The 13,146-nt window shown below is 42.2% G+C and overlaps 1 protein-coding gene across 16 annotated transcripts in view; it reads right to left on the reverse strand.

Moving 5' to 3' along the window:
- EIF4G3 (eukaryotic translation initiation factor 4 gamma 3) overlaps positions 1–13,146 on the reverse strand; it is a 505,170-nt gene that overhangs the window by 74,766 nt on the left and 417,258 nt on the right. For 15 of the 16 annotated variants that reach the window (XM_074976024.1, XM_074976018.1, XM_074976023.1 and 12 more), the window contains 3 exons: positions 8,529–8,643; positions 7,266–7,489; positions 2,474–2,589 (listed from right to left, as the gene is read on the reverse strand). In XM_074976024.1, the coding sequence (XP_074832125.1) occupies positions 2,474–2,589; positions 7,266–7,489; positions 8,529–8,643 (455 nt within the window). Of the gene's footprint in view, positions 1–2,473; positions 2,590–7,265; positions 7,490–8,528; positions 8,644–13,146 lie in introns of those variants that run through there. The other variant, XR_012642393.1, reaches the window with a different exon arrangement.

Below are 13,146 nucleotides of genomic sequence, written 5' to 3' on the forward strand. Positions count from 1 at the left end.
GGAAAATCAGAAAGCACACTTCTATATCCACCCAAACAGTTTCATTGTATCATTGACCACAGAAACTAAATTACATGTACCTTAAGCAAGCAATCCTTATATGACATATACAAGATTATCAAATATTCCCTGGTGGCAATATTAAATCAAATATTATAAACTCTAAAAATCAGACTTTAATAAGCCAAATATTTGTCCTCAGAGCTAGCTCTTGGACAAGATGAGTCTCGTACAGTAGAATTTACTTCTCATGCTTGTTTTCCACACAAAGTTTTAGAATAATTTTGGAATTGTGTTTAATGACTCTATTTGAAGAATGTCAGTTTAGGATCCCCTCATCCTAGTCACTTGAAACTTTGTGGAAATATCAGAGAGGTAGCCGAGTTAGTCTGTATCTTCAAAACTAACAAGAAGTCCTGTGGCACCTTATAGACTAACAGATATTGTGGACATAAGCTGTCCTGGGCAAAGACCAGTTTCATCAGATGCATGAATCAGGAGGGGGTGGTTCAGAGGAAGATTTAAAGAGAGAGTCTCAGTCAAGGAGAGGGCCAGAGTTGACAAGGGCTATTCATTCAGGGTGGATGTGGCCCATTATCAGCAGTTAATGTGGAGTTGTGAACATCAAGAGAGAAGAAATCAAGTCAGTTCAGTCAGGGGGGATGCAGCCCATTGTCTGTAGCTAAGGTGGAGATGTGAACATCAAGAGTGGAGAAACTGCTTTTGGGTTTCCGCTATAGGGTGGTATTTATGTGACCCTCAGTGTCCATGGACCACTTACCTACATGCCTCCAGCTTACATCCACGGCACACTACATGATCCATTGTATACAGGCAGGCACTAAGGTACAATTGCATGTACTCCAATCCCTCAGACAGAGACAAACGTCTACAAGACCTTTACCAAGCTTTCCTGAAACTACAATACCCACCTAAGGAAGTGAAGAAACAGACTGACAGAGCCAGGTGTGTACCCAGTAGCCACCTGCTACAAGACAGGCCCAACAAGGAAAATAACAGAACACCACCGGCCATCACATACAGCCCCCAGCTAAAACCTCTATACTGCATCATCAGTGATCTGCAACCCATCCTAGACAACGATTCTTCACTCTCACAGACCTTGGGAGGCAGGCCAGTCCTCGCCTACAGACAGCCTGCCAACCTTAAACAAATTCTCACCAGCAACTATAGACCACAACACACTAACTCTAAACCTGGAACCAACCCCTGCAACAAACCTTGCTGCCAACTCTGTTCACATATCTATACCAGCGATATCATCACAGGACCTAACATCAACACACCATCAGGGGCTCTTTCACCTGCACATCTACTAATATGATGTATGCCATCATGTGCCAGCAATGCCCCACTGCAATTTGCATTGGCCAAACTGGACAGTCTCTATGTAAAAGAATAAATGGACATAAATCAGACATCAGGTACATTAACATACAAAAACCTGTAGGAGAATACTTTAATCTGCCTGGACACTGTAACAGATAAAAAGTAGCAGTCCTACAACCAAAAAAAATAAAAAAAAAAAAAAACCTGCAAAAAGAAATTTCAGAGCTGCAATTCATTTGCAAATTTGACACCATCAACCAAGGACTGAACAGAGACTGGGAGTGGCTGGCCCGTCACAAAAGCAGTTTCTCCGCTCTTGACATTCACACCTCCACATCAGCTACTGATAATGGGCCACATCCACCCTGACTGAATAGACGTTGTCAACTCTGGCCCTCCTTTTGACTAAGACTCCCTCTTTAAATCCTCCTCTGAACCCCCACCCCCATGCATCTGACGAAGCAGGTCTTTGCCTGCAAAAACTTATGCTCCAAAATATCTGTTAGTTTATAAGGTGCCACAGGACTTCGTGCTGTTTTTGTAGAAATATTTCACCTTGGACTACAGATCTAGCCTATCAATTTTGAGAACAACATACTTGTGACTTTTAAAGGAGATGCCAAAGTCAAGTTTACAATGAAAACTTAGTTTAACTATGGAGTGCTAATCTTTGCTTAACAATTCTTAACATTTACTAAAAGTACTCTGGAGTACTTTGTTCAATATGTACTATTTCATCTGCTTTAGGATCAGAACAATTGGTTCTTTATAGGCAAATTAATTTTTTTCTTTAGTTTCTCTAGCTTTTGGAATGCTGTAATGACATACTATTATAACAAGTGCTGCTCAGTGGTCATGACAGATGTATCTAAAACCTTCTACTTCCAATACCCAAAAGGAATTATATAAATTTTCTTTTTGTCTTTAACAATGGAAGAAGCAGAACAAAGAGCTGCGCTAATGTTGTGCACTGATCCCTTCTATCCAATTTTCAATAAACCCCTGTTTATGTTAAACATTTAAGAACAGAGTATTTAAAAGAAACTGTCCCTGGAAGGGAAAAAAATGCTCAAGGTCCCAGTGTTCCACAGCTTTCTGGAAGACGAGGTTTCATTCCATTTACCTTATAATCGTTAATGTGCAAGAACTCATCAATGATGGATTTGCACTTTCTCTCCATTTCCTCTTCTGACAGTGAAAATCTGTCTTGTACTGGAGCTGATGGAGTTTCTGGCTTGGCTGGTAATAAGTAGAGAAAACAGACACTGGATAAAGAAGTAATATTCCATGCCTCAAAAAAATTATTTAAAAATTACCCTCAGCTCCCTCAGCCATTCCTGTTGGCAGAACAGAACTTGTGAGAGGCCCTCTTTGCTGTGATGATTGCAAGAAGGTTGATTTTGGAAGCATGATAGTGTGGGGTAAAATAAAGAGTTTAGATTCTGTTTTCTGTCAGTTTCTCATGAGTAAATCTGATCATCAGATCATCATTATTTAGCTTGACATTCAACTGGTGAACCATCTATGTGTGAAAAGCACCATTCTCAATTAGCATAATACTTGACAATAACACAGCATTTTACACCTTCAAAGCACTTTAAAACATTAAATAATTATTTTTTTTAGCTGTGGCAGCAGTTCTCACTGAATACCACAAATTCTCAGGGCACTGCCTGTGAATGCCAGAAACCAAAGACAATCTCCCTAATTCCAAAACCCACAGTAGAAAGTGAACTCCCAGTCAATCCTCTGGGTATGAACTTGCCTCTACTCAAATGCACTTTAGAAAAAAGCCTCAATATACGCAGGGGCTCACACTGTGCTGTGCAAGTTATGACTGTTGGCTTTATCCCCATGGAAACTTTTCTTAAATTTCCCTAGTATTGTGTTACTAATGGTTCAGCATCAACAAAGGGAGCAGCAGTGGTCCTCAAGCACAGACAAGGTGTCAACTGCCACCAAAGTTTCAATTATTGCAGCAATATTCCCTGTGATTTTTCCATCTGTGGACAGAATAAATTTTGTTATGTGCACCAAGGCATTCTGTATGTGCACCACCAATAGAAACACACGCTGCCAGTTGTGGGGCCTCTGCTAATCAGCTGGGAAGCACCTAAATCTCTTCTGGGTAGCCATCCTAGTGCCCAGCTTACAGGGAACATTCTGGCATAATGACTTGCTCTGAGCAAGGTTAGGTGGCACAGTGAAAAAAATTGCACCTCATCTACACTAGATTTCCCACCACTGAGAAATATTAAAACAGCGTAGACAGCCTAAAGAGACAACCAATACTGGGGCTTCAATGCCATAACTATAACATGACTAACAAAGGGTTCAGTAATGCTGGATGCTGAAAGTATACACAGCCGCTTGAAGTCAGGGGGACATGATAGTGCTAAGCTCCTCTCAAAAAGCAGACGCTCATAAGGTAGATAAAGTCTGAGAGTGAAAGGCATTCTACTGAAAATGCTGAACCTCAGAATTTTGTCCTGGGACTATTAACCGAAGCACCGTTGCTAGTCTCTGTGGTTGAGGAGGTATAAACGAAGTGGTGACTGGGCAACCAGAACCAAGCTTCATTTTTATTCCCAAGGGGTCCACCATATGGGCACCTCCCAAAAATTAACACAATCACAAATCTAACATCGCCACACCCTGGTGCTAGAAGTACCCAACAATCAATTAAAAGTCTAGGAAACAGATGACACTTACACTGTGCTCAAGCCTTACCAGGCTATAGGCTCCAGATGCATGAGGTCAGTACTTGGAATGGAGGGCTATATCAGGAATCAACAGCAAAAGCAACAGGATATGGGTGGAAAAGGTGATTACACAGATAATTTGGTCCCAATTACTTTTGCTGACATATAAAATTGTTTCATAAAACTTTTCACAACAGCTGTGTTTTGACATGTGTTGCTCATGTCCATTTCATGTTAGGGGTGCCTGTATGACGTGCACCACCGTTGGACATTTTCACTCAGTGAGGTCCACTAGGCTGGTGCTAGCTTATGTATTTGCTTGTGAGAAAGGTCCCTGACAAGGGATGGGGAAGGCAGAGAAGTACTCTGGACCCAACTGTCCAATGACCATCCTGAAGGGTAACAGATGGCACAAAACCAAAACTAGAGAGGTGAATATGAAATGGTGACTGGTACAGCACCTTCAGGCATACCTTCAAGAGGCTTTCTTGGGCCTGTCAGAGTATCTTCGAGATCCTGACTGAAGTAGACAGGAATAGTTGGTGACATTTATAACCTCTCACATTTCTTTTGTAGGGCTCCTGTCTTGCAAGGAGCCCACAAGAACTGGGTCCTTAAGTGGTTCCTAGAAGCTGAGAAATGCAGGCTTAAGGAGAGGATGCTGACCCTGAAGTCTTTCAGGCTGTGCTGTCTTGTGTCTGTCTGCACTAAGAACAGGGAGACGTAATAGAAGAGGTGGTCCTGGATGGCCAGTTGGACATTGTGAGGAAAAGCAACGAGGGGTCCTGTGGCACCTTATAGACTAACAGAAATGTATGAGCATAAGCTTTCATGGGTAAAGACCCACTTCGTCAAATGCAGGTAGTGGAAATTTGCAGAGGCAGGTATAAATACATATATATTATACCTGCCTCTTCAAATTTCCACTACCTGTATCTGACTTAGTGGGTCTTTGCCCACGAAAGCTTATGCTCATACATTTCTGTTAAGTCTATAAGGTGCCACAGGACCCCTCGTTGCTTTTGCAGATCCAGACTAACACGGCTACCCCTCTGATTGTAAGGAAAGCGAAGGATCGGAGCTGAGAACAATAACTCACAGTGACAGCAGAGGCCATAGTCCTGGCTGCCAAGCTGGTAGTGTCCAGAGGTCACTAGCTACATTCTTATCTTCCTCCAACCAAGAGGGTGGTGAACTCATGCTTTTACTCTTGGGACACAGAGATTTTGATTTTAGTCTGGGATATCCACAGACTAAAATTGTATCTCCCCACCAAAGCTTGCTGGTTGGAAAGACATAGTTGAAGTCTACCTGCCTAGAAAACCTTTCTTCCAAAAAGGTCTAGTCTCTTATCAGCTTTTTCTTTTGCAGTAGCATTCAACTGACCTGCCTGTCCTGATTGTTTGCCGTAGATATCATCACGGACCCTGGAGAGAATGGGGACAACTACATGTATTTCAGCTCTCATGCTGGCACATAATACTCTTTTGCGTTCTGAGATTGGGGGCACAGAAGGAGTTTGCCACAGGGCCAGGTTTGCAGAAAGTTCTGAAATCACCCTGTGGAAGAAGGCTACTGGGCTCCATGAAGGCCTTATGCAGAGAGGAGAAGGAGGAGGCTTGCATCAGAGGAGGGTCTCTTTCCTCTTCCTCAGCTATATCCACTGGAGACATTTCATGGACGTTGCAACTGGAGTTGTGGCCTGGTGCCGAGAAAGAGGAGCAGTAGACAGTGTCTCAGAGACCATCAAGTAGGAGTGAGGGAGAACCTAGTAATGGAAATCTCCTAACGTTCTAGCAGGGCCACTTCATTGGCCAGTGATGCATTAGCCAGGTGCTGGCCAGGGGATGGCAATGCTTGGCACGACTGGTAGAGTTTTGCTGGTACATAAGGATATCCTTAGGATTCTGAAGAGAAATCTTCTTTTGGCAGCCAAGGTGGAGTGCTATCTCTTTATGCCTCCACGGATTAGTGATGCTGAGGAGATCGGGATGCTGGGATCAGGGAAGGCCCAGTGCTGTAAAGGTGCCCCACACTCCTTGTTCTGGAGCTGACAGGTGGCCCACTGGGTTGGCAGGACTGGCAGAAAAAGCAGGTCCCTAGCCATCTGGAAACAATGACACCATCAGACTGCTGGCATGAAGGTGGCTTCCTGGTGTCAGCAGTTCCCTGTACAGGACTCAATGCCTCAGATAGAATAGATGGTGCCAACATGGGCCCAGAGGCAGAAGAGTGTCCTGGTATCAGTCTCACTTTTGTTGCCTCCCCCTCGATTATCTTTTTTCTGCACCAGGGAGTGCCCTGTCAGTACGCTGCTTCTTGTACTTCTTCCTTGGCACCAGAAGATTAGCGTATGGTGCCAAGAAGAGCTCAGCGCCAAGGCAGCACTTTGCACCATCAACCAAATTTGGAGTGCAGAATCAGAGCAGCCTAATTCTCAGACTGGTCTGACAAAAACTTTCGTAAGGACAGTCTTCAGCCTGGTGTCTCTACCGTTTTATGGTGCTTCTGAATTTTCAACAGATCTGGAACTTGTCCCTCATGTTTTCCTCAAGCCCTTCTAGCAGCTGGATTGTGGGTCATTTATAAACACAACTTTATCAAAGGAGGCAAAAGGCTTGAAGCCTGGGGACCTGTTTCAACAACTCCCTACACTATCAACACTTGTACAGACTATATTCACAAAGGAATGAAACTATGATAACTATGAGCCAACAAGTCCAAGAAACTTTGGGAAGGAGCCTTGCTGCAACAAGAAGGGTTGTTCCAACCAATGTCATGGGCAGTAAGAAGGAACTCAGAAACCCTTGGGACAGTTGTGCCCCTTATACTGGCATGTAAACATGTGGCTCCAGATGGTGCTAGAGTCAGCCCAATGGACATCACCAAGGGAAAAATCTCCAGCAATGGTGCAGGTACATACCTAACACAGAATGGACATGAGCAAGCATTAGAAGAAGAAACTATTTTTACTTACATAAAACCAAATGGCTGTTGCTGAGCATATAAGACATTAAGAAGAGAAAAATGTAAATCAGCTGAGTTACAAACTTTTGGAAAAGGGGGTTCACCTACAAAAGCTCTACTGTGAGTCACTGTGACACAGAGAGACCTTTCAATTCCCCGTTAAACATTTCTGCTCATTCCACAGGATTCCACTGTATTACTGAATACTAAGAGTGCTCACCCAGCACTCATAGAGGAGTCTCTCACCATTTTCCTTTGCTTTGTTCCTGTCTGTCTCTGTGCTGGTTCTCTCCATATCCATGCCACCTGTTAGCTGTTTCACTGTCTCTAGCATTTCTCGCCGCTGTTCCTCCTGTGCCTGATTGTCCAGTAGCAGCTCTTTACTGCTGCTACCCCGCAGGAAGGTGTTTGGACGTGTGACTGAAGATGGGAGCAGTTTGTCATTCTTCTCCCTGCCGGTGCTCCCACGACTACAAAGTGGAAAACATTCACATATACTCTTAACTGCTAAAAATTAACATTGGTCACATTTCATAACATTACAAAAGGTGCTGTGTAGCTGGTTCTTAAACAGTCTAATGGTAGAGGGAAAAAGTGAAAGAAATTTAATATTTAATTAGAGTTGTTTTTAATGCAGTTCAACTGTACCCACTGTAGTCAACCTACAGCCTGGGAATCACCTGATCTTTAAAACTGTAGTGTGGCCTTCAGATGCTTGATCCAAGTGATGAATGCATGCATATGTGCACATAGGGAAAGAAGGGGAATGTACCTGAAATAAAATACCCTAAGTATACACCTCACCTCTATAAGCTCAAAATGCAGTTAACTTTACCTTTAAGAAATAGCACCATTTCACCATGAAACTGTCTGACTGGTAGATTTTTTGCCTATACATATGTTAAAGTATAATTTCAAAAAGCAAAATGGTAACCCTGGGATTGCTCATGGATCAATCCTAGGAATTATATTGACATTTCAATTATTTTTTTCTGGAAAAAGGCAAAATGATACTGATGTGAAAAAATTCCAAATGAGACAAAATTATTTAGGACAGTCAAGATTAGAGGAGACAACGGGTAATTGTAGAGGGACTTAGGTGAATGGATAGCCTGGTGCCAGTTAATAAAGAGCTCATGATAACTTAATAAACGATTAATACAGGCACATTATAGATATGAATAGTATGTTTTATAGCTAGTTATAAGCATAATGGTAGAAAATGTAATACAAAAGCAACCTACAGACCTACTGTACCATACAAGCTTCTGCAAAAAGCTAAATATTTGTAAAAATCTATCTTAATTTATTAACTCAAACTATTTATAAATGCACCCTAAAATTAAGTGTGACCTTTAACAAATGATACAAACAGATGGGTTCTAAATTAATTTTAACCACTCAGGGAAGCAGAACTGGGCATCTGTGTGCTACGGGACTAAAATTAGTTAAAATATTAGGATGTACAAATATTGGAATGACAGATATTACTGGCTGATTGAACCTTACCTAGTTAGGGCCCTGCGAGACTCTAACTCTGATGTTACAGAAGAAGACATGGATGACACTGGGGGCTGCAGTGCAGAGAATCTGTTCAAACTAGTGGCACTTGGTCGTAAGGACTCTGCAAGAGATTGCAAAAGAAGATGTAGGAAACAGCGACAACATTGGATTATCAAGGACACAGTGCCACAAAATCATTTACACAATCTTCCATTTTTCCAGAGTGATAGCATGGAAACTAGAGGAAAATGGCTGGGTTGAGTCCATTTTATTTTTGCTTATTATTATGGCATCCGGGGCTCTTTCATATCTTTCTAACCTTCTGACTTCTAACGCATGCTTGATTCTCCTTCTCGGCTGGACTATCACAATTCTTTTATTTACTGCACATGTTGGTGTGCATGGATCTATTGAGATCCCCAGCACGCATCCTTCATTCCACCCTATTAGCATGCCTAGGTGGAAACTCTGGAAAAATCAGAGAACTGCTAAGAGTTTTGGAGGTTACTCTTGGCTGGAGTTCAGAGGCAGACCAAAAGGCTATCCCACAAGAATACTTTAAAAAAAAAAAAAAGTGAGATTGAAGGTGTTACTTTTAGAGGGGAGAGAAATTAAGATGATGATGCTGAACAGAAACCAGAACAGGGCATCCGTAAGAAACCTGGTTCTACACTTTATCCTTTCCATTCTGTGTTTACTGCTTTGCAGTTGCATGGACAGAAGACTGCAGGACAAGGAAATTTAATTACATTATAATAACAGGTGTTCTCTGAGATGTGTAGTACCTTTGGGTAAAAACAACAGGAAGTCCTGTGGCACCTTATATACTAATGGATTTATTAGAGCATAAGCTTTTGTGGGCAAAGACCCACTTCAGCAGATACATGAAGTGGAAGTTCCAGAGGTTAACAGTTAACTTTGGCCTTCCTTTTAATTAGTACTCCCCTCTTTTCATGTGCCTGTATATTTATACTTGCCTCTGGAACTTCCACTCCATTAATCTGATGAAGTAGGTCTTTGCCCATGAAAGATTATGCTCCAATAAATCAGTTAGTTTTTCAGGTGCCTGTTGTTTTTGTGGATACCGGCTAACACGGCTACCCCTCTGATACTTGTCTCTTTGGGTAGTTACTATGGGTATGCATGTGTTCCATGCATCTGAGATAGGAAATTCTTTAATAGTAATGTCCATTGATCTGCAACTGAACACTATGCCTCCTCATGGTGTGAACCAAAGGCTTAAGTGGAGACACAAATTACAAATCCTTTCAGTTCCTACTCTATCACAAATTGTGTAAAGAGCCAAAGCATACAGAAGGAAGGATGGATCACAAATACCTAAGGAGATCAGACACATCAAAGAAATCCAGCGCTGGGACCTATGGTTATTCACTGTGAGTGATTCTAAACTGTGCATCCTAAGGAGGAGGTGGGTTTTACCTATAAAAGCTTATGACGTAGTAAATTTGTCACTAAGGTGCCACAGGACAGCTTGTTATTTAGGGGGAAGGTGCAAGAAGATACTTGCATCACAGTCTCAAGGAATGTTGAATCAAAGGATGCAATATCTGCAAGGCCTGAGTCAGAGCATAGTGCCTAGTCAATGTATGGATCAAACTCCAAGTACCAGCATGGCAGATTTCAGAAAGCAGGATACCTGGTAGTGATGCTACTGAGGTAGCATTTGCCCCAGTTGAGTAGCTCCAAGGAGTTCTGCACACTCGTAGCAAAGGAGGATTCAGCCAAAGATCGGCCTCAGGAGTCTTTTAGAACTATCGCATTGCCCTTCATTCTCTTGGTGAAGGAAACTAACAGCTGGGGAGGTCTTCAAAATGGCTACATCCAATCCAGCCAGAAAGCCAGAGCCCTTCAAACACGTAGAACTTATTATCTCCCATAGTTTCCAATGTTGTGATGTTTGAGGTAAAATATAGGTTAATTAATGTTTAATTTGGATAGAAGTTTGTCAAGATTTTAAGAACAAACTCAGGGTGTAGTGAGAAATATGCCTTGTCTTTATCAAAGACATTTTAAGTCATGTCTGCCATGAGGGCATCAAGCTCATCTATATTCTGAGCAGAAGTAATCACCATTAAAAAGGCCACTTTCATCAATAAATGATGGAAGGAACTAGAAGCCAAAAGCTCACAGGGAGGTAATTTAAATGATACTAATACTAAATTTAGATCCGAAGAAGGTATAGATTGATATACAGGAAGTAAAGTTTTAATACTCTGAACTAATCAGACTTGTCATGGAGTGAACAAGCAATGAGAAGATCTCTACAGAAAAAAGAAGTGCACTGATATCCACCAGATGCACTCTCAGTGCACTGCTTGGAAGTCAGGGTGGCTTTAGAGAGAGGAGGTAGTCAAGGATACAAGGAAGTTCTGATTTCCCTGGTGAAAGATGGTATTTCTGGCATCACAGGGGAAAATGCTCCCACTTAGCAGTGTAACACTTACATGTAGAAGATTTTCTACTATTACACAAAATACATTGCAGACTCTTTTGAGCACATTCTTTCTGGTCTGTTTTCCTACCAGGCTGTGAGATGGATTGGTTGGTGATGTCCTACTATGAAAGAGCAGTGTAGGAAACAATTGAAGGTGAATACGTCTGTAGGTGGTCATTTGTAGGGCCCTTGCATTTGCAGGATCACTGCAATAAACCTAAACAGATGGGGCCATAATGTACCATGGTGCTATTAAAATTACCATAAATCTGTATTTTCTGGAGAACACAAGGTCTGAATGGAATGGGAGGGAAGGCATAATTTAATAGTTCTAGCTATGGTAATAGGAAGGCGACCTGTCTAGGGTCCAAAACGGCTGTTGCCAAGGAATAATCTTGGCATTTCTTGTTTCCTTGTGTGTCAAAAAGGACATAGGATAGATAACCCACTGTTCTGAATTTTGTCAGACCAATGGAAAAATGGAGCTCCCACTAAGGGTTATATCTGAATGTCTGCTAAGCCTATGTGCCAGGGAATCTGCGACTCCTGGAAGATATACGGTGGAGAAAGTGATGCTGTGCTGAGTGCATCAGCTTCACAGCTCTACCACTTCTCTAGGTAAGGGTGTAGACCTTGTTCCACCTTGATTGTTTCTATAATAAACAGTAATAAATGCTGTCTGACCTCATCTGTATTCAAGTAAAATGGATGATTGGTAGATAGGGCCTGCACGCCTCACAAACAAACGTAGCCATAGTAGGTGCATACGAAGTGTGGATTCTTGACCAACCAGATATAGTCCAAGTCAGGAGACATGCAACACAAATGTGGGAGGAAAGTGAGTGAAAGGGATCTCTGCACATGTTGTTTCTCTTTTGCCCACCAGGTGAGATGTTTGAACTGAAACTAGAAGGGAGAATGTCTTTTCAAAGGCACCCTTATTTAAATCATAGGCTGATTTTAACCAAGTCTTTAAACTTTGCAGATGCCATAGGGTGAATGGGATCACATAATGCACATCACCAGTTCCCCTCAAAGACAGAAACCTGTCAAGTAAACAGTATATGCTGGCCATGACTATTGCATTAAGTGACTCCAGCTCAAACTCACAGTGAAGTGAGGCGTACAGTATCCATGTCCAGGGTACAAAGTCTCACTTGAATGTAAAGGTAAGGAATGTAGCTGCTCTCATCTTCATAGATTTATCAGCAGACATCTTGGCTCTCTTGTGCTTCATGATGAGGTCCATGAGTTATTGGTCATGCCAGAACTCTCAAGAATCCTTGGTGGGAGGGAGGAAAACATCTCCATTAACCAGCAAAAGTAGATGTCATGAGGTTCACTGACCAGGAAGATGTGGGGGCAAGTGAGGCAAGGTTTGAAACCAGAGTTAGAGAGAGATGGGGTGGGGAACAAAGCTCCTCAAAAACTATACTAATTAAACTAGACAGACTGTGAGCAGTCTGGGATGAACAGAAGGGGTGATGAGTCAATTTCACTACTCACTTCCATGGTTCAAAGCCTGAGGAGATGTATTGCACAAGCAAGGAGCAAAAGACTGGTCTGGGAGAATGGAGCTCATGTGCACCTACAGAGAATACCCATAAGCATCAGTAACTCAACTTTTATCAAAATTATTTCAGTTTGGATTAACATGGAAGAGGAGTTACTTACCTATAACTGGAAAATCTTCAAGATGTGGTGCTTATCTGTATTCCATTGCAGGTAACATGCATGCACCATGTGCCTGGAGCTACAGAATTTGCATGCACCCTTTCTCTGCCTCATAGCTTTGTCTGAGACAATAAAAAGTGGGGCAGACTGACCGTGCCCTTAGTTCCTTCTGCACTGCAAATCAAACAGATCCAGAGAGGAAGGCGGGTGAGACTGGAACACATACAGGGACCACACATCTTAAAAAACATCCAGTTACAGGTAAGTAATCTCCTCTTCTTTGAGTGATGGTCCTTATTTTATTCCACTGAGGGTAATTAACAAGGGCACTAATCCACGGCACAATGAGCTGCAAAAATATGTACTGAGAGGCACACAGCCTTTCCAGGTATGTCACAAAGGCTACATCTACACGTGCATGCTACATCGAAATAGCTTATTTCGATGTAGTGACATCCGTCTACACGTCCTCCAGGGCTGGCAACGTCGACGTTC

This window comes from Carettochelys insculpta, chromosome 23 (assembly GCF_033958435.1).
Source record: "Carettochelys insculpta isolate YL-2023 chromosome 23, ASM3395843v1, whole genome shotgun sequence".
NCBI classification, from domain to species: Eukaryota; Metazoa; Chordata; order Testudines; family Carettochelyidae; genus Carettochelys; species Carettochelys insculpta.